The sequence below is a fragment of the Tasmannia lanceolata genome, unplaced genomic scaffold (assembly GCF_043159265.1).
Source record: "Tasmannia lanceolata isolate RefF3 unplaced genomic scaffold, GAP_Taslan_0.1 ptg000020l, whole genome shotgun sequence".
In the NCBI taxonomy this organism is placed as follows: domain Eukaryota; kingdom Viridiplantae; phylum Streptophyta; class Magnoliopsida; order Canellales; family Winteraceae; genus Tasmannia; species Tasmannia lanceolata.
In genome coordinates this window covers 6,712,009-6,738,698 of record NW_027518697.1, presented here as the reverse complement: position 1 = coordinate 6,738,698, position 26,690 = coordinate 6,712,009, and the positions used below count along the sequence as shown (strand labels likewise).

The following is a 26,690-nucleotide window of genomic DNA, read 5'->3' as shown; positions in this document are numbered from 1 at the left end:
ATCTTTAAAATTAGTCACTAAAAAATGAAAACCCTACCGAGAAACTATCTTGGGTAGGGTCGGGTTTACAAATCTCGGTTTTTTTCGGTAAAAAATTAGATCCGACCCGAGTAGGGTAGGGTTTTGGAAAACCCGACCCGCCCAACCGGAGTTGCAACTTTCAACCGTACTTTCAAGCGGCATTGCTCTAGAATGTAAAATTGTAATCAAACTGAGGGCACAATAGTCATTTCTCGAAAGTAGTTTGTCCGTTGGAACTTTTCGTGGACCATTCGTTGAAACTCGTGGGGACATTTTGGTCAATTTATCACAGCAAAAGATCGCTGACTGTACTACTAAATACTAATCAGCAAGAACTTATTTATTTATTTTTCCTTCTATTTTTTGTGTCACTTGCAATAAAAATACAACGACATAGTCCAGCTTAGTTCCAGCTTTCGTTACTCGTTTTCTCCCCATGTCACCTCTCTTCTCCTTTCTCACTGATAAGGAGAAGAGAGAAGAAAAACCCTAAAAACTATTCCATGGCAGATTTTAAGCGATCTTCTTCAAAATACTCAAAGAAAATCTCAAACGTAAATAATTTCGCCTTCAACAATACCTACGATGATGTCTTTGGCGGTCCTCCGAAGTTCGCAGTTTCCTCATTTTCCTCTCGGATTGATGATTACGGAGAGATTTTTGGGGATTTTTACCCTCCTAAGAGTTCTTCTTCAATTCCAGTTCTTGATTTTCCGGACGAGGATGAGGTCGATTTTCGGAGCTCGAATTTCAATTACTCTGATGTTTTTGGGGGTTTTGACGGTCGAGATTTTGCTATTTCTCATGAGGAGATTTTTGCCGAGCCCAAAGTGTTGGAAAATCCCTCTATTAGGTATTTCATTTGTTTGCTTTCCTCATTTTTCGTTGAATTTATGCTCTCTTTTTTTCTCAATATTGCTTTTTAGGGCATGTTTGGAAGAAAAACATTTCTAGTGGAAAAAAATATTTCTTGGGAAAATTTTCTGTTTCCATGATTTAGAGGATAGTGATGTGACTAAAGTTAATTTAGAACGATATTATCATAAATTGATGGTGCCTCTAAAGAAATTTTAAATAGGTTTGGCAATCCAATTTCAAGGGATGTTTTATTATTTTATTTTTCACCAGTTTTATTTGATTAAAAGTTTCAAGCACTTACCCTATATTTGTTTTATTTTTTTTAGATTTCTGAAGTGGGCCACATATTCTTTAGTCTTACAATCGGACTAAAATGTTGTTAGGGAGGTATTTCCTTGATAGTTAGTAATGTCAAGGAGCCCATTTCATATTCATTCACTGTATAGCATCCGACATTCGTGAGTGATGACTATGTCTATGAAATGTTTATTCGATGATGGAAATTGTGTTTTAGAGTCTTTGAAAACGCGGATACAGGTCAAAATATGGCCAAGAAAAATCCTTATCGACTCGGCGCAGAAGCGGCTAATAACACGGTTGACGTGGTCATAACTCGGGAGATTCAAAGGAGTTTTTATTCACTCTGTGTGGCAAAATGTGGAACATAGTGGGTAAATGCAGCCAAGGGAAAAGGGGGTCGACTCGGGGGAGTCTACGATGACATGGGATGACTTGTAGATATACTTATAGCGTAGAGATGATTACCATTAAAAAAAAAAACAGCATAGAGATTATATGTTTATTCAATGATGGAAATTGTATTGTAGATTTACTTTCACCTTGGAGACATAATGCACACACTGTAAACAGTTGTAGTGGTTGGAGAGGGGTGATATCACTGTCCTAGAAAGTTTTTGCAGAAAACTCTGTTTGGATTGGAAATGTCACCTGTTTTGAAAATGTTCATACCCTAATTTTTTTAGAAGAATTTACTGAAAATAAGAAGCAGTTCTATCGTAAAGACTTTGTTGGGTAAGTTACCTTGTTTCCCACCTATTTTTGTGGTAATCCAAAATAGGAAATGTGCTTCTTTAGGTTTTAGGAAAACCTAGGTATAAAAGGTAGTCTCCACCACACAATCAGTGAGTGGAGGTAAGAGTGTGGTGACTGCAAAAGGAAGAGAGAGGGCCTTTCTCTTGCGTGGTGCAGCTAGGTCTTAGGGCGGGGAGAGAGAGAGAGAGAGAGAGAGAGAGAGAGAGAGAGAGAGAGAGAGAGAGAGAGAGAGAGATTCCACTCGGGTTTATCTCATGGGGTTTTCTTTGGTTATCTCGGGTTTCTCTTGTGTACGGTTGTGATTGAGAGGATAAGGAAAGGGTTGCTGGTTTTGTGTTAATCCATTGTAATCCTTGTATTTTATTTTCTCACAGTAGAAGATTGTGTTCTCGCCCGTGGGTGAAGACATCTTGGCCAAATCACGTAAAATCTTAGTAGGCATCTTGTGGCTTATTTTTATTTCTATTTTCCATTTATTTGTGCACGATCGGACCGGATTTTGCCCCTCTGATTTTCTCAACAGCACTGAAAAGTGACAATTGAAACCAAATTTTAGAATAAAAAAGGCCACCTTTCTTTTTTATTTGTACATTTTGTGATTTGTTATGAGTATATAATGGCAAGTTGGTATGCCAAACGCTAAGAACTGTGAAGGAGGCCAAGTAAAATAAGCTTTTATATTGAACTGCATGGGTCTGTTTCAAGTCAGATTCCATCAGTTGGTTGGGTCCTGATTTCATATTGGACAAAACTTTCTTTTGCCGTTGTTTCTAGTTTGTGCATGATCCCATATGGTTTTATTTTTGATCATTAAGTATCAAGAGGGAAATCAGCTTCTTAAATACAAATTTCAATCTTTGAGATCTTTAAATTTAACCCAACTTTTTTTTTCTTTTTTCATGTGTAGGACTGCCGCTGAAACAGTATACTCACAGCAGGCACCAGAAACTGTTTCCGGAATTACTTTTGAAGGGCGCAGTGGAGATCCTTTTTCTGATTCAGAGAATCATCTCTTGTCAAATGGAGCGTCTCATCGTAGATATGATTGTGTGAAGCAATTCAAAACATCATACAATAAGGCAAATCAAAGGGGCAAAGAAGATTCTATAAGTGGGACTATACACATAGCTCAACTAGATGAGGTTTCTGGATTCACTTTTGTCGTTGATTCAAGCTCTCCTTCACAAAAGACCAAATGTGAAAAGTCTCAGCCCCAAGTAACTAATGATCTCAGTCACAATGTCAATTCTAACTCAGAAATGATGGAAGGAAAACTTTTTACGGAAACCGCATCACATGCCCCTGCCTGTAGTAAATTTACAAATTCTGGAAATGATCCCAAGGCAGACAAAAAACAGCTTGACACTACACCTACTGCTTCCAAAGAGGTCCCTGCAAGTGACCAGCAAAATTTACGCAATTCTGGTAATCACATGTCATCTGGTGGGGCTTATTCTGGTGAGGTGTTGGTGACTGTCTCTGAAATCAGCCGTCAAACACATCCCTTTCAAGTGCCACCTGGCCCACCCCCTTCAACACCACCGCCAAAATTAGTTAGTAAGGAGGGAGGTTCCGGGAGAACAATGGTCACGAACCCCAAAGCTTATCCATATGAAGTACGTTTGGGCAGACCTGTGTCAGCCAATAAGACTTACCATGTGACGGCTGCATCTGAAACTTTCACACCTAAAGAGGATGCTAAGGGTAAAGATGGTTCACCACCTTTCTTTGATGTAGAGGTGGATCCAAGTTCAGCTGCCGCAGCTTCTGCAGCTGCCGTGAAAGAAGCAATGGAGAAAGCTCAAACATGGTTAAAGCGTGCAAAAGAATCAATGGAAAGAAAAAGAGACAAAGACAACTGTCAAAGTCGTGTGAAGATGGGTATGACTAATGAAAAAAAGGGTAGGGAAAAGAGGGAGAGGAGAATTGCTCAAGAAAACTATAAGCCAGAAGAGAAGGCAGATGACTGGAAACCAAAGAAACAGTCTTATGAAATGGCAAAAAATGACGAGGTCAAATTGGTCCAGGCTGAAAATAGTGAGGAGAAACTGAAGGCGCCTGGAAAGCTCCAGAGCCATGAGCAAAATGTGAAGAAAGCAGCTAAACTGTCTGTGGAGCTTGAAAACAATGAGAAATCAAGTGCAGTCCTAGAGGCCCATGAGCATGAAGAGCACGGCAAGAAATTGGAAGCGGCTAAAGTGGCTTGTGAGCAGGAGGAAAATGATAAGAAAGTAAGAGCAACTCAAGAGGCTCATGAACGAGAAGAATTTGAGAAGAAACTAAAAGCTGCTCAAGAGGCACGTGAGCGGGAAGAACTTGAGAAACTAAAAGCTGCTCGAGAGGCCCGCAAGCGGGAGGAAAATGAGAAGAGACTAAAAGCTGCTCAAGAGGCTCGTGAGCGGGAAGAATTTGAGAAACTAAAAGCTGCTCGAGAGGCCCGCGAACGGGAGGAAAATGAGAAGAGAATAAAAGCTGCTCAAGCGGCTCGTGAGCAGGAAGAAAATGAGAAGAGACTAAAAGCTGCCCGAGAGGCCCGTGAGCAGGAGGAAAATGAGAAGAGACTTAAAGCTGCTCAAGAAGCTCGTGAGCGGGAAGAATTTGAGAGACTAAAAGCTGCTCGAGAGGCCCGCGAGCGGGAGGAAATTGAGAAGAGACTAAAAGCTGCTCAAGAAGCTCGTGAAAGGGAGGAAAATGAGAAGAGACTAAAAGCTGCTCAAGAGGCTCGTGAGCGGGAAGAAAATGAGAAGAGACTAAAAGTTGCTCAAGAGGCCCGCGAGCGAGAGGAAAATGAGAAGAGACTAAAAGCTGCTCAAGAGGCCCACGAGCGAGAGGAAAATGAGAAGAGACTAAAAGATGCTCAAGAGGCTCGTGAGCGGGAGGAAAATAAGAAGAGACTAAAAGCTGTTCAAGAGGCCCGCGAGCGGGAGGAAAATGAGAAGAGACTAAAAGCTGCTCAAGCGGCTCGTGAGCGGGAAGAATTTGAGAGACTAAAAGCTGCTCGAGAGGCCCGCGAGCGGGAGGAATATGAGAAGAGACTAAAAGCTGCTCAAGAAGCTCGTGAAAGGGAGGAAAATGAGAAGAGACTAAAAGCTGCTCGAGAGGCCCGCGAGCGGGATGAATTTGAGAAGAGTCTAAAAGCTGCTCGAGAGGCCCGTGAGCGGGAAGAATTTGAGAAGAGACTAAAAGCTATTCAAGAGGCTCGTGACCATGAAGAGGAGCAAAAATTGAAAGCATCTAAAGAAGCCCATGAGTGCGAAGAATGTGATAAGAAATTGGAAGCCGATAAAGACACTCGTGAGCGGGAGGAAAATGAGATGAAACTAAAGGCAGCTCAAAAGGCTCATGAGAAGGAACAAAATGAGAAGAAACTAAAAGCTGCTTCTGAGCAAAAAGATGTGAAAAAGAGATCAAAAGCAGCTAAGGCCTGTGAGAGCGAAGAGCGTGATCAGAAATTTAAAGCAGAACAAGAGGCTTGTGAACAGGAAGAAAATCAGAAGAAACTACAAGTGGCTCAAGAAGTGCTGGACTGTGAGAATGAGAAGAAATCCAATGCAGTTAAAGAAGCCCATCAGTCTGAAAATACTGGAAAGGAACTAAAATTGGCTCAAGATGCACACGAGCAGGATGAAACCGATAAGAAATTAAAAGCAGAGTTGGTAGATGACAATAAGAAACTAAAGGCAGCTCAAGGTGGCAGTGAACATGAAGAGAGAGCGAACAGTATAAAAGGAGCTAATGAGAGCTTTGAGCGTGAAGTGGATGAAAAGAATTTCAATGTAATGGAGAAGAAAATGAAGTTGGCTAAAGAGGCTCCTGAGCGTGTAGAAAATGAAAAGAATATCAGAGAAACTCAAGTGGCTCTTGATAGGGAAGAAAACAAGAATAAATTCAATTCCGATCTGGCGGTCTTCCAGTTGGATGAAAGAGGGGAAAAATTAGCAGCAGCACAACATGCTAATGCACTAGAAAACAAGAAGGTATTGAGGACAGCTCCATCGGTCACGGTGAGTCCAGATGTAGTAAGAGAAGAGAAGAATAGTGATGAAATGCATTCAATTGAAGAGAAGGAAAAAGAAAGGATGCAAAAAGGAAAAGACCAGAAAAGAGAGCGGCTGAGAAAAATAGAAGAAGAGAGAGAGAGGGAAAGGGAAAGAGAAAAAGACAGACTTTCTGTCGAAAGAGCAACCCGTGAAGCACGTGAAAGGGCAGAAAGGATTGCTGTGGAGAGAGTGACTGCTGAAGCTCGGCAACGAGCACTAGCAGAGGCCCATGAAAGAGCCGAGAAGGCTTCTGCAGAAGCCCGAGAAAAATTATTAGCTGAGAGGGCTTCTATTGATGCTAGACTTAAGGCCGAGCGTGCTGCAGTAGAGAGAGCAACTGCAGAGGCTCGGGAGCGTGCTTTAGAAAGAGCAATTGCTGAGAAGGCTGCTGCTGAGGCAAAAGAGCGGGCAGAGAGATCTGTTGGATCTAACGTGGACATTGGAATGGGGCAAAGCCGTTCTTTTTCTGTGAGTAAAATAATTTTCAGTTATATAGCATTCTTTTTTCTTGTTTCTTAGGCTCCGTTTCTTTCATTGTAAAATGGGCATAAAAAACAAAATTTAAGCCGATTTTTACACTAAAAATGAGCGTAAAATTTGTTTTGCATCCATTTTTACGTCGAAAGAGACGGAGCCTTAACGAATACTTTTAGTCCATTCTGTTTCTGTACATTAACTGCATTATGAATTATGGTGGCAGGATGTGTGGCATTTTGACCGTGACCCACAAAATCAAGGTGCATATTCTTCCTGTGATACTTCTCATATATTCAAAATTTACAACTCATGGTGGGAGCTTTATCTGCCCTTCCTTTTATGGTTTGCTCTGAAACGGGACCTTTTTCTTTTACTGTGAAGGTTCCTACTTTAATGAAAATTCTGAAGGGAACGATGGTGAATCAGCTGAAAGATATAAAGCAAGGTTGGAGAGGTATCAACGAACAGCTGAACGTGCGGTATGTCCGTTGTTTGAATTTCAAATTTTCAACATTCCATTGAAATTACAATTTGATCTGTCATTTAAAGTTCGAGAAGCAGAATGATCTCATGCTTCTTTATGTCGATTTCAGGCCAAAGCTCTCACAGAGAAGAATTTGCGTGACATTCTTGCTCAAAGAGAGCAAACGGAGAGAAATGTAAAGTATCTAATAGCATAGCACTTGCAGAATTAACGCAGTTATATCATTTGTTTCTCATCATACTGGATTTAACCGTGATTGCAGAGGTTAGCAGAAACTCTGGATGCTGAAATCAGGAGGTGGTCAAATGGAAAAGAAGGGAATTTACGCGCGTTGCTTTCAACCTTGCAATATGTACGCATAATCTTTTGTAGTTGTTCATGCTTAAATTATGCTTCTTTGTTCTTATTACTGTAGCAATTACAGTCTAGCTGTTATATATTAAAGTTTCTGTTCGCATACACTACTGCTTTGAAAATTGTCAAATGATTCATTTGTTGAGGAAACCTCGGGCAAGAAGTTTTATCTGTATTTTAATTGGCTTGTGAGAGATTTTTGGGAACTGAAATAACCTTTGACAGCTCTTTAAATAAGAAAAGACAAGATGAGTCAGTGCAAATATCAAAACATGGTTGTGCTGATATCCCTAGATATATGTGTAGAGAGAGAGAGAGAGAGAACATGCACGACATATCAGATGTAATTGGGGTTTCATGCCTCTGTTTTTGTTTGGTTTTGAGATTTGCTCATCTGATGCTCATATGCACCTCCTTTGTTATGATAAAGAACACGCATTACTGATAAAAATAATATTTTCTTTCAGCTTGATAAAAAAAGCTCAGAATTATCATCATCAATATGCTCTGATCAGCTCTTATTATGTTAAACAGTTATGCTAACCCTGTTCGAAAATTTCATGAGATTATTTGCACATTTTTACCATTTTTTTTAATCTGTTCTTGTTTGATCAGCTCTTATTATGTTAAACAGTTATGCTTTAAACATGTTTAGAATACGGATATGCATCCTGTCTTCATTTCCGACACTCAAATATCTATGAGCATTTGTTTGATCTAGTCTTTATTGATCGGCAGATCCTTGGGCCTGATAGTGGATGGCAGCCAATTCCGTTGACAGATCTTATAACACCTGTTGGTGTTAAAAAAGCTTACAGGAAGGCTACTCTTTGTGTTCATCCTGATAAGCTGCAGCAAAGGGGTGCAAGCATTCAACAGAAGTATATATGTGAGAAGATCTTTGATATGCTAAAGGTATGTTGCTGGCCTTCTCCTTTTATTTCTTCATTGTTCCTAATTTGCTTGAATATTTTCTAGAAATTAAATATTGACAAAGATTTCCATGCATATATGAACCTATATGATTATCATCGATAATTTGCATCCTTAATCTCTCCTTATTAGAATAATTAATTTATTTTGTGGAGAATTAGTTGGCATAATTTATTTTCAGAATGGGAATAGATGAATGAATGTGAATAGATGAATGAAAATTTTGGGGTTTGATTCTGCAATTATTTCATTCACATCTGCTAGGCGATTAGTACATAGAATCGAAAGATATCCTCCCTAGCCCAAGTCACTACGTATTGTGAACCTAAATAGCATGAACTTTTTATTATCTTATTAATATATTTCTCTACACTTTTTCTCTTCTTTTTGCCATGATTTGTTCGATACTTCGAATTTATTGCTGACACACGTGTCCTGCCGTGTCTGACACGACACACGTGTCCACTCACGTCGACACTCCTTTGGACACTTCTAAATGTATTGCTAGGAGTGTTAGAGTTAATGTGGGCATGTGGACACATATTTATGTAACAATCAATATTTTATGTGTATGTATGAGTCACCATTTCTAGATTTTTAGAAGTTGTAGATGTTGCCATGTTAGACAACTCATATCCATGTTGAAACTCGACACACGAATCCATATCGACAAATTATGATTATATATACTTTGTATTTTAGTTATGTCCCCGTTTCTAAATTTTGGAGGTTTGCCGTGTCCGACACTCCGTGTAAGTGTCGACACACGACACTATGTCCGTGTCCACAAATCATAGTGTTTTTGTCATGTGCTCTGAAATGATCTCCAAACTCGAGTCGTTCCAGCTCTAATCCAAGAAGTACAAGTCCCACTCCACTATCATTTGATTTGTACATATCTGTCTTACAGATAATTCATCTTCCACTTTTATGGTGAGCATCAATACATTCATCCGCTATTTAGGCTCCATCTAATATTTGCATCCCATCAACAAAAGCACCTCGATACTGGGAAATGATAGGTTCCAAAACTTCTCCAAGTGTTGTGCCCAACGCCTTTGAAAGGAACTTATACACACTCCCAAGTCCCAACTACGCTTATAGATCTGTAATCTTTAAGCTCATCCGCTCCATCTTTGTTTTAGGTCAACATGATAAAAGTAGCGTAATTGGTCCTATCCAACTTAAGCTTGATGGTGGAACTCCTTAAAAATTCTAATTGGGTAATTTGTGACGAATTTTGGGAGGGGACTTAATTTCTTTTAGAAACATGGTTTTAAATTCGGCTGAAATACCGAAATTTCGGCCGGGACCACCGACACCAAAAGTTCATAAATCTGAAATTTCGCCCCGAAATTCGACCCAAATTTCTGAAATTTCCACCGAAATCTTGTAAAATACCGAAATTGCTTTTCTGAATTTTATTTGATTTCGGCCGAGGTTGTGGCCGAAACCGGCATCTAAATCCTTGTTCAGAAATTGGCCAGAAATCATAGAGAGGGGGAGGGGGGCTAAGGAGAAGGCGGCGGCTAGAGGGAAACATCCGCCCCCCATGCCGCTAAGTTGGACTTCATTGAATCTTATTTGGCAAATTCAAGGATGGAAAGTGTCTGAGATGCATTTAGAGATGGCAACGGAGGTAGTTTGCTTCTGTTATATAAAAGGTTTGGTCAGAGTATATATATTGAAGGTGACTCTTTCAATGTTATCACTTGGTTGTTGCCCTAGGCCTTGGCATTTTGCCTACATAGTGTGGGCAATGTTATTGATATTTCTAGAGAGGCCTATGTTCTTTCTGGTTTCTTGGGTAAAAAGTGGGTGCCCATAGAGAGTTGTTTGTTGTTTTGTGCCCATAGAGAGTTGTTTGTTGTCTAGTTAAGATGGTTGAGCTGGATTCGCATAGGGTCAGATTTAACAAGACTTCACCGAGCATAATTGAAGGGGATATAGTCTTACTCTGTAAAGGATCAAATCCATTATGTGGGATACCTGCATTTGGGAATTCACATGACACAGGACAAGGGCACTTCTGATGCACCCATTGCAGGAATGAGCAACATTATTTCTGCCATTGTTGCATGCTTTCTTTTTGCCCTTTTCAAGTGAAAACTAATGTTTCGAAAGAAAAAAACTCAGCAACTTCCTGTATATGGGTGTACAATCGTTCCGAAAAATGGTTAGCTCATCCATTCCAAATCAGTCTTCATCGTTGGGGCTGAGGATATAGCAATGCCAACAGTTAATTATTGTGTTGGGATTTACAGAGTTGAAGAAACCACTACCACATGGTTTGGAGGGGGTTGGCTTTTTAAATAGCTCTCTTGTCAACTACATCTAAATGTAGGGCATTTTGGATTTGATACTGCGATAGGAACAAGGTTCCAACCTCTAATAGTTATATCTTTGAGGTAGGAGAAAGTAAAACATACAGATTTACCAGTTGTATTTTTGAGGTGGGAGAGACTAAAACATGCAGATTTCCCAATTCTACAATTTTTATGACATGAGATGATTGAAGTAGGAAAATCTTGCCACTTTGTTACCTCATAGTTATCAGGCTTTGTTAGCCTTTTAGTTGTCCCATTGCAATTTTTCTCTGGGGATGATGTAGTAGAATATGCCAGTCTCATCCATGTTAAAGATTACTCGTTGTTTGAATTGGTCAATGACCACTTTTGGTAAACAATTTCCACAACTAAAGATGAATAATACCTATAAATGAAGAATAATCAATGGGTTTGCCATTATTTATAATGATAATGATACATTGAATCTTGGAAGATTTTTTTTCTTCTGAATGGCAAGATAATATAAAAACCAGCCCTAGACTGAGATGGTACAGGAAGAAAACGAAAAGACAAACAGAAAAAACAAAAATAAAAGGCAAATACAAGATGACATAAACATGGGCGATGGTCAAACACCGCTAGGTCAGATCACCCCACACCACTACGAGCCAAAGTGCCTATCTCACAGTTGGTAGAATCAAAGGCATGCTGGAAAGTAGTATGACACTTGGGCGCCGTTTGGATTTCAATATTTTAAAATCTTGGATTTTCTCAAAATCCTGGATGGGTGACTAGAGAAGGAGACCGTCCGTCATTTTCTGATTTCTTGCCCCTCTTTTTGTTGAGCAGGAGAGTAGGAGATCGTCTCTTGTTTTGAGAGATTTCTAAAACCTGCATTTCTCACTTAAAATTCAAGATAATGGATTGCAAAATCCAGAATTTTACACTGTTTTCAAACTAAAACCTGGATTCTAAAATCCACGTATCCAAACCGCCCCTTAATCATGATTAAAATTTCCTCTTCTCATATGCAAATCTTCTACCTGGGCTACTTGTTTCCCAGTGAATAATGGATTAAAAGAACTACTGTTGAACATACCAGCGTTCATCCTAGAAAAGATTCTTCGGTTCATTCCCTTCCAAATCGGACACACGGCTGCAAATAGAGAAAGAGACCACAACCTTCGGCTTTTTGCAAATCAAGGAGCAAAATACCATGCTCAAACGGATCGGCAATACGGTTAGGTAAAATCCAAAACACCCTGATCCCAAACTTCCTTTATAAAGCTACTCTAGATAAACAAGTGGCTAGCAGTCTCACCTGAACCGCACAAGTTGCATAGAGCAGAAATATCGGCTCACTATCAGAATCTAGTCAAGGCAAGTAGTTCAACAAAAGAGGCTCAAACCCTCAGAGGCCCATAAGAAGATCAGGCGTACCCAGACAGAGATAACGTCGAAAGAGGTTGGTGCAGCTGAAGGAAGAAGGATCGAACCATGAACCTGTCACCATTATTCCAAATCTGAACTCTCTGATCATCTCCCATATGCGTCATAAAGGCCGCCACAACTACCATCTCCCTGTCAAAGAATGACTTGTGAAAAGGAACAAACCATTCCACCCTACAATCAATCTGATGGAGTGAAGCATTCGCAATGCTCTCTTTATCGATCACGATCCTAAACAGATCAAGGAACTCAAGCCTTAGCGGTCTTTCCAGAAGGAGTACGAGACCCCAAATGAACCATATATCTTATACCCGTTTTGAAGTAATCGATAAGATAGCGATATCCCTCCAAATAGTGACCCCCTGAATTCTGTACTTATTCGAAGGCTCCCAACTCCCATAGCTATTGTCATAATTTATAGCAACCACGTCTCTCCATTAAGGCTTATGTACCTCCCAAAATCTCCATAACCATTTTGCCAGGAGAGCCTCATTGATTTGCCTTGACTAAGAATGCCCAAACCACTGAAAATTTTTTGTTTGCAAATGGACTCCCAGCTGACTAATTGGTATTTCCCACAATCATCATTTTCATTCCATAGGAACCTCTTCTGAAGTTTAATGCGCCTGAAGTAAAAATTAAATTTACCAGAACTGCCTTGATGAGTGTGATTCTCATCCTAAAAGAAAGAGCATTTCTTTCAAGGGGAAAGCTTCTCCACTCACCACCACAGGGTCCCAATGATTTTAGGAAGATTACTTTTTTTAAAATCCTTTTCAAAGATTTTAGGAAGATTACTACACACACAGAAGAAGCCCCAAGTAAGAATTGGGCAGCAAGCCCACACCGCATCCTAAGATTCTGGTCATCCTTCCAACCTCTATCTCTTCCAATCTCACACCCATCACCTGATACTTGGAAAAGTTCGCTCATTGTCCTGAGAGATGCATCACTTTCCAATCATCCACATTCTTAAAAAGCAGTTCGCTCATTGTCCTGAGAGATGCATCACTTTCCAATCATCCACATTGTTAAAAAGCAAGCTATCATTGACGCACTTTAACTGGGTGATCTCAACGCCTGGGGAACTCACTCTGAACCTAGCAATCTAACACAAACTCGGCCTTGTCAATCATCCGACTAAGCATCTCTGTGAAGACGGGAAAAAGGAAGGGGAATAGGGAACCCCCTCCGTCTCAAGCCCCCTAGTGCTTTTAAAGAAACCTCTAGGAGATTCTTTCACAATCATCGAGTGCCAAAACTCAAGAGTGCATCCAACCATGCGATCAACTGCCAAGACCCATCCTCACCTCTACTCCACACGATCATAGGCTTTCTCCCCGTCCAGCTTGCTAAGGATTACACTAGTGGTCCACTCATTAACAATCAAAGCCCCGTCAAAGATCTGCCTCCTATGAATGAGAGTGCATTGAGTCCTTTGGAAATCAGAGATCCCATAACAGATTGAAAACGATCAAACGATCTGCTAAAACCTTTGCAAGAAACTTGTACTTCAGCAACCTGGACCTCGAATGTTGCTGCCACTTAGTTTCCTCTGTAAAACCAAGCTATTAAGCTCTAAGGGAAGCACTCTCAATCTAGTCATAAGAAGACTTGAGTGTTGCTATTAACAGTGACACAATTCTTTTGGGGATCATATCCACTTATCTTGTAGGCCACCACAATGCCATCTGTTGCTGCTGATCCCACCTTGATTGGATGGTCCCAAGTCCTTGGATCGGAATCTTGATTAAAAAGGCATCTTACTAGGATTTTGATAATCCTTAAGGCGTGCCATGTCTATGGTGGGCAGCTTGTGTTGCCTTTAACAGTGATACTATATGCCTTAAGATCATTATTCATATGCGATGTAGTTGGTGAGCGAGAGAAATTTTGAGATATATGAAGTTGTTAGTTGTGCACTAACATTGAAAAGAGTAGATTAAATATATTCTAATATCATAAACGTATTGTTAATTAGCTGATATAATAGAGTTAGTTATTAATCATGAAACGAAGTTGGTTCCTTAAAAATATTATTTGATATTAAAGATTAGGGCAGTGATATCGCCAACCCCCACTCCCCAACGTTTTCCGTTAGTTTCAAAGGTAAAAGAAAACATTAAAAGCGGTGAATTTATCCTTGAGAAATTAAGGATTAGAAGTTCTCTTCCAATCTCATGTGGTTTTTTCCTTCTTGCAGGAAGCTTGGAACAAATTCAGTGCAGAAGTGCGGTGACAACCCATCTCAATTTTTTTATTTATTTTTTGAACGATGCCCAGCTCAATATTCTTTCAAGAACACTCCGTTCAGCAATCTTTCTTTAACTACCTTTGTAATTTATCTCTCTAGTAAGTATCAAAATATTGTAACCATTTTTCTGTCATGCATACATGAAGTATGACAATCATCACTTTCCTGGAGTAACAACCAGAGAAGAAAAGAGGGGTTCTATTTAATGAAAAGTGCCTACCTACTTGACTAAAGCATAGCAAAATCCTATTTTCTCTATTACAAGCAGAAAAGAAAGGATGCCTGGAGATGAAAGCAGAGCTCTAAAAACCAAACAGGTGGAGCATCATGGCGTTTTGAGCATGCATTCGGTTTTCAGCTTGTGGAAAGACAATGGAGTTTGGTGCCTCTATTACTTCATCCGTAACCTCCACGCCTCGTTCTGCTGGTAGACAATGCATGAAATAAGCTTTGGGTCCTGCAAGTTCCATCAGGGCTTTGTCCACCTGCAATTTACATACAAGTAGCTTGGGTTTATTACCTTCTCATAAACAGCCAAGCAATAGTGGTGTTGCCTTTTCAATATTTGATCAAAAGCTCAAGAATATGGGCCTCTTTAGATGCCAACAAAATTGGTCCTTGCATGCAAATTAAATAATTTTAATTTAAACCTACTAGTAAATGAGACAGTAAGGTGTCTTTCAAAATCATTAACTGTATTATTTTTACGACTATCATAAGAATTATTTGCAAATAATCATATTTAACTTCAAAACCATTTGAATATAAGAATCTGTGTTCAGAGGTATTCGAATTTGAATATGATGTCCCCACAGTATTTCTAAAAAAAAAATTAGTCAGACCCACCTTGTTCAAAAATTCAAACCATTCATTTGTTGATTCCCAACATAAATAGGTTGTGCCCAAAGAATAATCTCTATATGATCATCCGAACCCTTTGATATGTAGAGGTTTCTATAATGTGCAGTCCTACAGTTTGGATGGTTAGGGTATTCCTATGAGATATTTAGGGCACAACCTATTTAATAGGGCCCAACAAATGACTGGTTTGGATCTTCGAACAAGGTGGGCACCACGGAAGTAACTGCACAGACATCATATAAAAACTGTTACAGAGAAAAAGTTTAGGGAGATTCCAGTGAGTACCTTCAAGGGAGGCCTCTATACCGGAGAGGAAAAGTTCAGTTCAAAAATACCTGAAACCCTTGGAATCGCTGATGGCGATAAGCAGCCTCCTCCTTCTGACCCATGCTTGCCCAGACATCGGAATACACAACATCAGCTCCTCTAACAGCTTCCTTGGGATCGTTTGTTATCTCAATCTTGCTAATTCCAGCACTTCTAGCCTTGTCAACAGTCTTCTCATCTGGTTCAAAGCCTTTTGGACAAGCACAGACAAAATGAAATGGTAATACAGATGCCAAAAGAAGCCATGAGTGCACAATGTTGTTCCCATCTCCAACATAGACTACCTACACACAAATCATGAATGCAGGTTTTGATCAGAACCTAAAAATTCAGAAATTAACCTTATGATTCATTGCGGGAGGGGAGGTGAACCTTGGTTCCTTCCACCTGACCGATGTGCTCAATTATGGTGAGCGCATCGGCCATAATTTGGCATGGGTGGTTGTAGTCAGTCAGACCATTGATGACCGGTACAGTAGCATATTTTGCCAAATCAAGGATATCCTGCACAGATGAAGGATCAGTGAGTAAAAAAGAAAGAAAGAAGAGCAAAATCAAGAGTAAAAGGCATGCATTTGCGATAGTAGAAGGCAATCAATAAAAAGATGTGGGGAAACAGAAATATATCAATACTAAAATAGAATAAAATTTTGTAGCAGATGGATGGAAGTTCTCTTCCATTCATGTAGCACAAGAGATGAGAGGCAGAGCAGAATATTTCTCCAAATATAGTTCTAACCTGTGGTGAAATCCTTGTACATAACCTTAGTTTTGGACATAAATAGATTGAGAAGCGAATTCTTCCTATGTTTTGCGAAATTCAGAAACAGGGTGTACAAGAAATCACGAAACTGAGATAATCCTTTTTTTTTTAAAAGGTAAAACTGAGATAATCCTTTTTTGTGCATTTGTCTTGCTTTAGACAGTTAAATTGTTGCCATTACCAAGCTAGTACTCGTCTGGGTAATCAAAAGATCAGATCCCAACTCCATTTTCCAAAAAAAAAATAAAAAATCTCAGGGTTGAAAGATGTTCGGTTAACCTTAGGTAGCAAAAAATGCCACAGGCAAATCACCATTTCATCAATGGCGACCAGGTATCACTACCTAGAGCTCAGCCAGATTGAACTGACTTGGCTGACTTTTGAGCCGAGCCAATCTGAGTTTTTTTAGTTTTGAAAACTGAATTGGTGTTCCAAAGCAATACTCAAATGTTACCGAAGTGGCAGATGAACGCTGCCCAATTGGCCTAAAAAATAGGTTAGCCGAACCTCTTGACTTCAAATTATGTGACAGCTAAAATAATAACACACGAGACTCACCATCATACCTGATGTGCGAATAAGCGTGCCATGATGATATCATTGTAACCAGAGAGCACTCTAGCAACATCTCGGGTTTCCTCTCGTTTACCCATCTGGATGTCATCTGGTCCTAAATATAAGGCATGGCCACCAAGTAAATAGAACCCTGTCTCGAATGAAACTCGTGTTCTCATGGATGGCTTGGCAAAGATCATTGCCATCGTCTTTCCTTTAAATGGGAGAAATGTCCTGTCTCCCGATTTCAGCAATGCTTTGACCTCGATTGCATGATTAAGGATCTTCAATATAGTTTCCTTGTTGAAGTCACTGATGTGCAGGAAATCTTTAAGGTCTGCATTTGCTGGGAAACAATGGAAGTAAAAGAATACAAGCAAAGTAAGTTGTAGATGTTGCAGGTCATTTCAATGTCTTTTCTTTTTATATTGCTAAGAACTGGGCTTCCGTCAAACATCTTATTCAATATCAATTAAAATATATGTACACATTCAAGGTAAATTGATTCAAGCACATTTCGTTAAGAAGCAAAATACAAATACTCAATCAGTTTACTACTTTTGGTCTCTGGATTAAATAGATGCCCCTTCAACTTCACTGACTTTTGCTGTACATTAATCTTTAAAATTGATAAAAGAAAAGGGAAATAGAGAACATGTTGACAGTACAATTAGCAGAATAAAAACAAGGGAATATTCTTGTCCTATAGAATTAGAAAGTGTTAATGTATTGAAAAGAAATTCCAAAACTGGAAAATTGGCTGAGATTGGACTAGGCATGTATCCCTCAAAGTCAAAACTGGAATTGGTAGATATTTGACCCAGTCCATCTGGTTTCTTACTTTAGGAGTTAAAAATAGGTAAACACTCGCTTGCTTCAATAATGGCACTCTATTCTTTACTTTATGATTTTTAAATTGGTGGTTGAGAGCATTTTGGGAAGTCTAACAATCTTTAACGTAAAGGGTTGCATGCCATTATTGAATCAAAAAATTGAAAAGTGATACAAATCAAGGCTAATTCAACACCAAAAAATGAAAAAAAAAAATGTAATAAGTCCTCAAGTAACAAAATGATTTGATTTGATGGACAACGTAACTTGTAGTGAAATTGGCTTCTCAAAAGCCCCAGAAAAACTTGATAAAGTACTTGAAATAGTTGTTATGTTTCTATCAACTTGATTGAGTTTTTACTCTATTTTTTCCGGTAATTGAAGGATGTGTAGTAACTTGAAATATTTTGTACCTTGAGTAAGCTTATGGAGTTGGTCGTATAGGGTTTTCCGGTTGATAAGAAATCTTCTCCCATCAATCTTTTCATCTCCTACCAAGTAATAATCACTGGTTGGAACAACTGAGCTTTTTGAAATATTATCTTCTTTTTTTTTTGAAAATTAACAGTGAATATTATCGATTGTCACCTTGTTACTACATGACCTAAGACCCTCAAAGATACTGAAGGCACCCCTTTATGCGTTGGTACCTCCTTCTAATCAAATTCCACCATCGCGATTACCGAATAAAGACGCTTTTTGGCCTCCAATCTGCCCTAAAACCAAGAATTTTGATGCTAAATTCAAGCTCCCAGTGATTATTTTCTTGCGGGGCTCGATTAATGGGCTGAAATTGTTGTCCACAGGGATAGCAATAGGGTGGGGGTTGATACCTAGGGTTTACTTCTTCAAGTCCTCCCTTATTGGTCTCCACATGTCCCGACACACTCAAAATCTAGTGCATCTCTTGATTACGTAGGATGTAAGCAAGAGAATTTCTATCATCCACTTTATCTCTTGAACATGCTTCTCCGATTGTTCTCGAATCATCTCCTAAACATCATCAAGATACTTGAATCTCTTCACTCGAAGTAGGAAGGGCATTCTAAGAGTCATCTTAGCTATGACACCAATTTATGAAGAATAGTTCTACGATTGACGCTTTGATACCAGCTACGATGATGCTTTTAATTCAAAATAAGTTTCAAGAGTCAATGGATAGCTCTTAATTTAATTTTTCATATCATATATTCAGATCTAGAATCACCAAAAAAACAAAAATCACCAAAGAAACAAACTACTGTAGGGAAATTACAACTTAGTTGAAAACATATCACAAGGGTATAACTACGCAGCAAAAAAAAAGATCGGAACCTAACTAATTACGACTGCAGGTCTGATTTATCAATACTCTACAGAGAAATAATACAGAAAATCTCGTATAAATGTTCTCCTAAGAAAAGCCACTTGAACAAAAAAACTACAGAACAAACCTGCACGGAACATTAATTCTTCATTTTTTATTCAAAACATATCAACTGTCTTTGAAAACCAACAGATCACAGATATATAACCTCATATTACTACCCTAATAAAGTCCTAATATGACTAGAACTACTCGTTACTATTCATGTTATTGTTTAAATGAACAGTAACTGATGGATGCCACTAAAAATAAAACATAAAATATAAAGTCCCTCTGAAATAAAACATAAAACATATAAGCACTAGCGGTCTCCACCAAAATAAAAGACAACCAAACCTAAAAAGCTCAGTTATAACAATTGGAAGTGAGTCCTAATTGCGTCAATTGTATTCTAAATCACAATTGGCTTAAAAAGTCTTTTAAGCGGACAATATTAAGGCCATTCTCTCTCTCACGAACAGAAACTTCTCCCAAGTTTCTTGGCACATGTCTAAGTTACAACTCTGGATCACGAAGAGTCCTTTCTTTACACCTTGCGGTTGTTTTAATAACTTTTTAGATATTCTATCACTTCTATCACAATCTCAATGTGAGGTTGTACTATATCAATAATGCAGATACCCAGCTGCCAAACAAGTGAAGCCCACCATTCTGCCTCAACAAAAATCTAACATAAGTATTTTGGTCAAAAATTGATGTCATGACCTGATTTGCAAAATTTGCTCAAACATGATGACTCTATTTGCAAATTCTCAAAGTAGAAAACTCTTTTTGCAAATAAAGCAAAGTGCAAGACATCTTTTGCCCTTTAAGATATTAGGGGGTCGATTTATCACATAGGGAATTGTAATTTCGTTAGTGCTTATTAAATAACAAAAGACAAGGTGAGTTAGTCTCATTATCAAAACATGGTGATGCGAATATTCCCTGAACGTGATCGTATTGCTCATCGAAAAATGTAGGAAATACGATCCACTATCGAACAGGAGACTACTTTGACACTGACACGTATACAATGGAGCGGACATAGCTGTCATTTCTGGCAAGATTTTCCAATGTATCCCGATCTTTTCCGGCTGGATTTCCCGGCGTCCGGCGCCGGATTTCTTGCCAGACCTCCTCCTCTACTCCTGTTGTTTTTTCGTCCATCAATGGGAAAGGTTCGTAATTTCATCGCTAAATGGTTCGTCTGTATTGTTTTAAGCTCTTATTTTTAGCATTTGAGTCATGATTTTCGTACTACGAGCGCATTTTTCATGCACAGTCCCAAAATCTGTTTTTTTTAATTCAAAGATTGTGATCGAGTACGATGTTAGGGATTTCTAAGTTGAGATGCTTTGTTTTCTTGTTTTAAGATCTTATTTTCAGCATTTGAGTAATGATTTTCGTACTGCAAGTACATTTTTCATGCGTAATGTTAAAATCTGTTTTTTAAGTTGAAAGATTGTGATTGAGTAGGATATTAGGGGTTTCTAAGTTAAGATGCTTTGTTTTCTTGTTCCAATCTCTCATTTGTAGAAATCGAGCAGCAATTTTCATTCTGCATGTGTATTTTGATCTGTTTTTTAAGTTGAAATATTGTGATCTAGTAGGATATTAGGGATTTCTAGGTTGAGATGCTTTGTTTTCTTGTTCCGATCTCTCATTTGTGGAAATCGAGCAGCAATTTTCATTCTGCATGTGTATTTGCAATGTTTTTTATGTTGAGAGATTGTGATCGAGTAGGATATTGGGGATTTCTAAGTTGAGATGCTTTGTTTTCTTGTTCCGATCTCTCATTTGTAGACATCAATCTACAATTTTCATTCTGCATGTGTATTTTGTTCTGTTTTTAAAGTTGAAAGATTATGATCGAATAGGATATTGGGGATTTCTAAGTTGATATGCTTTGTTTTCTTGTTCCGATCTCTCATTTGTAGAAATCGAGCAGCAATTTTTATTCTGCATGTGTATTTTGATCTGTTTTTTATGTTGAAAGATTGTGATCGAGTAGGATATTAGGGATTTCTAGGTTGAGATGCTTTGTTTTCTTGTTCCGATCTCTCACTTGTAGAAATAGAGCAGCAATTTTCATTCTGCAAGTGTATTTTCCTCCACAAAGTTCCGAAGTCTGTTGTTTGAATGGAAAGGCATCAATCGAGCAGTTAATCACGGTTTTTCATGTTGGATTTGCTTTAATGGGAATGGAATTAAGATGTCGTTGTTCGAAGTTTAGTGTTATAGTTTACTGATAAACTCTAGTATTATAGTTTGAGTTGAAAGGTTAGAGATCCAATTAGAAGTTTGGTGTTGGATCTATTACTGCGGCATCTATGTTTTCCTCTCTAACTATCAAATCTGATAATTTTACGTTGGTAAAAGATATACTGTAAATGCAGTATGGTCTCGAAAGATGATATAGAAATTTGATGTCTTTATCTGCAAGTTTGAGTCAAAGGTCTTGAGCTAGATTAACTAGATATTTAAGGATATTTAATTCTTGCATTTCAGTGTGAGAGCATGGAGTGATGTGCTTTGGATTGAAAGTTTAATTATCTGAGTGAAATTTAGTTTTTTTTTTCTGAAATCATTTGTTGTGCTATTAAGTTTAAAGGTAAATCTAGTTCATCATGGGTTTACTAATCTAGGATTATTATCGAATTCCACATTGTTTAGCAGTTGGATATCTGCATTATTGATATAGTACAACCTCACATTGAGGTTGTGATAGAAGTGGTAGAATATCTAAAAAGTTATTAAAACGATCGCAAGGTGTAAAGAAGGGACTCTTCGTGATCCAGAGTTGCAGCTTAGACATGTGCCAAGAAACTGGGGAGAAGTTTCTGTTCGTGAGAGAAAGAATGGCCTTAATATTGTCCGCTTAAAAGACTTTTCAAGCTAATTGTGATTTAGAATACAATTGACGCAATTAGGGCTCACTTCCAATTGTTATAACTGAGCTTTTTAGGTTTAGTTGTCTTTTATTTTGGTGGAGACCGCTAGTGCTTATATGTTTTATGTTTTATGTTTTATTTCAGATAGACTTTATATTTTATGTTTTATTTTTAGTGGCATCCATCAGTTACTGTTCATTTAAATAATAACATGAATAGTAACGAGTAGTTCTAGTCATATTAGAGATTTATTAGGGAAGTAATAGGAGGTTATATATCTGTGATCTGTTGGTTTTCAAAGACAGTTGATATGTTTTGAATAAGAAAAGAAGAATTAATATTCCGCGCATGTTTGTTCTGCAGTTTTTTTGTTCATGTGGCTATTCTTAGGAGAACATCTATACGAGATTCTCTGCATTATTTTTCTGTAGGGTATTGATAAATCAGACCTGCAATCGTAATTAGTTAGGTTTTGATCTTTCTTATTTTTTGCTGCGTAGTTATACCCTTGTGATATGTTTTCAACTAAGTTGTAATTTCCCTACAGTAGTTTGTTTCTTTGGTGATTCTAGATCTGAATATATGATATGAAAAATTAAATTAAGAGCTATCCATTGACTTTTGAAACTTATTTTGAATTAAAAGTATCATCCTAGCTCGTATCAAAGCGTCAATCGTAGAACTATTCTTCATTAATTGGTGTCATAGCCAAGATGACTCTTAGAATGCCCTTCCTAATTCTAGTGAAGAGATTCAAGTATTTTGATGATGTTTATGAGATGATTCGACAACAATCGAAGAAGCATGTTCAAGAGATAAAGGAGATGATGGAAATTCTCTTGCTTAGATCCTACATAATCAAGAGAAGCACTAGATTGAGTGTGTCGGGACATGTGGAGACCAATACGGGAGGACTTGAAGAAGTAAACCCTAGGTATCAACCCCCACCCTATTGATATCAGGAAATTTAATGCATGCCCGCAATTTTCATTCAAACAAGTTATCAAAAAATTTCATGCATAGACACAATTTTGAATCTAAGGAATTATCAGAGAAATTCATCCATACCCACAAATTTTCAATCTAAAAAGTTTTCAATGAAAATCATGCATACCTAAAACTTTCAAACTAACAAACTCTCAAAGAAAAGAAAATTACCATTAAAAAAAAACCTCTCAAAGAAAATGTTACGTCCCTAATTGGCCATAACACAAATAAACAAAATAAAAGATAGAAAAGAGGAGGAGAGAGGTTAATTCGAGGCAACCAGACCACCTAAAGGTTCAATTCGAGAGGAACCATGACTCTCCAAAAACATAGGTTTCTTTGGTTGCTAAATTCTCTCCATTTTTGTTATACAACTATTTAAATACAAGAACAAAGGTAGTTACACAACATCAATCCATTTGCCCACTACAAGACTCATCATCAACAACTAACACCCACTGCCAACTTTTTAAGAGGTTGCTGTTGGATCAAATATGAAGGGCGGTACTTTTGTCATACCGCCTACACTGGACTTCACGCTCGGGCACCATATAAAATCTCCATAAACCATAACCATATAATAACTACATTACAACTACCCCCATAAACACCATAATAATAAGAGGTATGCACATATCAGAAAACCGCGTACAATCACAACAGTTTAGCTAAAAAATTATTGAAGGAAATCACCCATTCCAACAAGGTTTTAAATTTCGGTTTCAATGTCAATTTCGGCCACCACCGAAATCGAAATATCTTAGTTTCAGTATAAATTTCGGCCGAAATCATGTAAATTTTGGTTAAAATTTTCAGTGGAAATCTTGTACATAAGTGTGAAAACGAAATTTTGGTCACGAATTTCCAAAATTCTGAATTCCGGGGAAATTTTGGCAAAATTCTGTGAATAAACGATTCATTGTGTATTTTGTTTCGGTCTTGGACGAAACCAAAATATTTTAGCCGAAATTTAAAACCATGATGCATACTAACAATCTTCAAATTTGTACCAACAATCTTCAGTCAAAATTATCAAATAAAAAAAATTGACCCACGAATCCAAAAATAAATAAAACATTATGCCAAAGAGGGGAAAATTTAAACCCTATAAGAAAGAAAAGAGCAATAAAAAAGGCGTAAAATAGAAGGAAGAAAGAAATCAAAAGACAAATACCTTTGGGTCCTAAAGTAACAGAAACATCATCGGCTAGCTTATCTATCTCTATCCCAGCTTGCAAAGCCTTTCTGCAATCTTTATCGAAACTTATTTTCTTGGGACCAGCTCTAATAGTAAAAATGCTACCAAGCTGTACGTTTCTTGAGGATTTGAGGACCCTTTTTGTTCCCTTGAAGTTCTGCAATCAAAACAGTTTATTTAAGCATAAGAACAGTGGGAATATTTTCTAATAATAATGAGTGCAGAAAAGCTACTACATAGAGATAGAGAGAGGGTTACTTACAGAAAAGGAAATGTTTTGGGGGCAGGAGAAGGGAGATGAGAAGGTGATGAGCATTTCTTCGGTTGAAGGGCAGTCTTAGTCGATTTTCAGGGTTTTGGGTTTTGGAAGAAAGAAGGGTTTCTCCAGCTTACATTATCTTTTGTCAGCATTTTACTAATGGGTAATGATATTGGCACTACCATGTTTTGATAATTGCACTAGCTCACCTTGTCTTTTATTTTTTAAAGTATCCTCAGTTTTCAAAAAGCTCTTTTTGAGAATTGTGATACCAGGGGTGCAACTTGGTCCAGGCTCAACCCGAAACCTGATTTTTGGCTCAAGTTGGGTTGGCATTTCTTCGGATTAGGTTGGGTTAGGGTTCGGAAAAGCCAACCAGATTTAATTTCCGGTGGGTTAGGGTTGAGGCTGTGGGGAACCCGATCCGACCTCCGCCCTCCGATTTTATTGTTTTTATATAATTTTTTTTTGTTTGGCCTTAGGTTAACCCAAACCCAACCTGACTTAGAAAAAACAAGGAAAATTGCCAATGGGGGACATCAAAATACGAGAATTGCCAACGGGGGGGTACACTTTTGAAAAAAATTGTTAAAGAGGGTTGATAACCCCCTTTTGAGAGTTTGATAACACCATTTAGAGGGTTGATAACCCCCTTTTAGAGACTTGACAACCCCATTTTGTCCCTCTAACATTTTTTCAAAAGTATGTCCCCCACCTATTGGTAAATTTTCCAAAAAACAAGTTAGACTTGGGTTATTGGGTCGACCATCCTATACCAAAGACTCATTGTGTTTTATACCCAAGTGTCATGGGGAAACAGTTCATGACACAACCGGTATTAAAATCCAAACCTACCTCGTCTCGTTGCGTCTTGAGAAGTCGTCATTTACAGCACATTTGGTTGCCAGTGGTGGTTAAGGGGGTTGGTTGGCCAAACTCTATAGGAGGAGTTGACCCCGTGACTTGCTGACTCCTCGCCCGTTAGGCCCAGCAGGTGTGGGCAAGAACCTTGGCGGCTTGCTTATGGGTTGCAAGAGGGATTGCTTGTACATCTGTCGCACACAACAGGAAATCATACTTCAACTCGTAGGCATGTCCTAAGGGAGCTTTGGGTGCGGACTGCGAGCTATCCACAGGGATGCTCCAGTTTCTTTGGTCGAGGATGGGGGCCAAAGACAGTGCATGTTAGGTTGGGTTCCCACATGCATTGCGCGTACGGACCGGTGGAGGGGGGTACCTATACTGTTTGCCCTTCAGCACCGCGGTACGTTTCGTGGGTAGGCCATTCTCTAGGTCTTCCCTGGGTTCGTGCTGGGGCGACTTCGGTTGCCCTCGCTAAGTGTACACCTTGCGGATCAGTCCATGGGGCATCTTGCTCCTTGGATGACCAAGCCCCAGCGCTTGGCGGATTGGTGTGTGGCATCGTCATGCCTCATACTGGATGGACTTTGCATTAGGCCCCAAGGCCTTATGTTCGGTGTACTCGTGATGCAGGCTGATCATGAGTGTGGGTATCTAGAAGCGCATGTCAAGATCTGAGTCAAGTAGCCTGTTGAACAGTTTAGAGTCTGTGTGCACATTCGAAGCAATGTTGGCGTGTAGGGCCTTTAAAGCCTTGCACGATTGAAGGCTTGTCCTAGCATTTGTGCATGTTGAGGCGCCGCACGGGTTATTCCGTTGCTCAAATATTTGGCCCGTGACACAAGGCTCATTGTGTATTTTGTTTCGGTCTTGGCCAAAACCAAAACTATTTTATTTCAAAATTAAGATAATAAAATTGAAAAATTAAGTGAGAGAAGAAAAGGGTAGAAAGAAATTTAAAAAAAAATCAAACCTGAGAGCCCAGAAAGCCCAGAAAGACGATTCTCTTCCTGAGGAGCATGTTGGTGCTATCTAGCTCTTCAATTCTGGGCATCCACGGTCCAGATGATGTGGACATATTCCAATCAGAGGATAGGGTTTTTCTATAACTTTTCATGGATGTGAGGGAGATGGGTTTTCTCATGGGAGTGTTTAGAGATGTTGGGTTCAAATGAAAAGAGGGAAAAGCCCCATGTGAGAGGAAGGGTCGAGAAGGTAAGGTGGTGAAGCATAAGACTCCTTCCATAATCACTTGATGTTCTTCTTTCCAAGGAATATAGTTACAGAAGCTTTGAGGAGAAAAACTAGAGTGAGGATTGAGGTAACAATGGCGTACGTCAGAAAAGAGGCCTCGTTTGGACTGCTTTAATCGAGGCCGTTGATCTTATATAACATCATCAGGGTTTTAGGGTATTGCTATTTTTGGCCCCTTTTGTTCCCCGGGCCACCCCCTTCTACTGTCGGGAGATGAGTTATAAATACACTGAGTGGGGGTGGGGCAGAGAAGAAAAGGGGACGAATATATGAGTTCAAATGATTTCTCATTGTTGGTGGAACACTGAATGGCTGAATGGTAATTTGGGAGATGAGTCTGGAGG

General features: G+C 38.8%; 2 protein-coding genes across 2 annotated transcripts; one reads left to right on the top strand and one right to left on the bottom strand.

The window, feature by feature from the left end:
• Positions 1-385: 385 nt before the first annotated feature.
• LOC143854398 (uncharacterized) lies at positions 386-14,434 on the top strand. The gene is made up of 8 exons (XM_077364359.1): positions 386-874; positions 2,840-6,440; positions 6,673-6,709; positions 6,831-6,928; positions 7,043-7,108; positions 7,196-7,285; positions 8,026-8,202; positions 14,161-14,434. Exons 1-8 carry the CDS (start codon positions 525-527, stop codon positions 14,194-14,196), a joined length of 4,455 nt encoding a protein of 1,484 aa, XP_077220474.1. The 5' UTR covers positions 386-524; the 3' UTR covers positions 14,197-14,434.
• Positions 14,277-26,457, bottom strand: OTC (ornithine carbamoyltransferase). The gene is made up of 6 exons (XM_077364360.1): positions 26,066-26,457; positions 23,949-24,129; positions 16,729-17,063; positions 15,772-15,903; positions 15,408-15,683; positions 14,277-14,696 (listed from the first exon to the last, which is right to left on the bottom strand). Exons 1-6 carry the CDS (start codon positions 26,336-26,338, stop codon positions 14,514-14,516), a joined length of 1,380 nt encoding a protein of 459 aa, XP_077220475.1. The 5' UTR covers positions 26,339-26,457; the 3' UTR covers positions 14,277-14,513.
• Between the last annotated feature and the right edge of the window lie 233 nt (positions 26,458-26,690).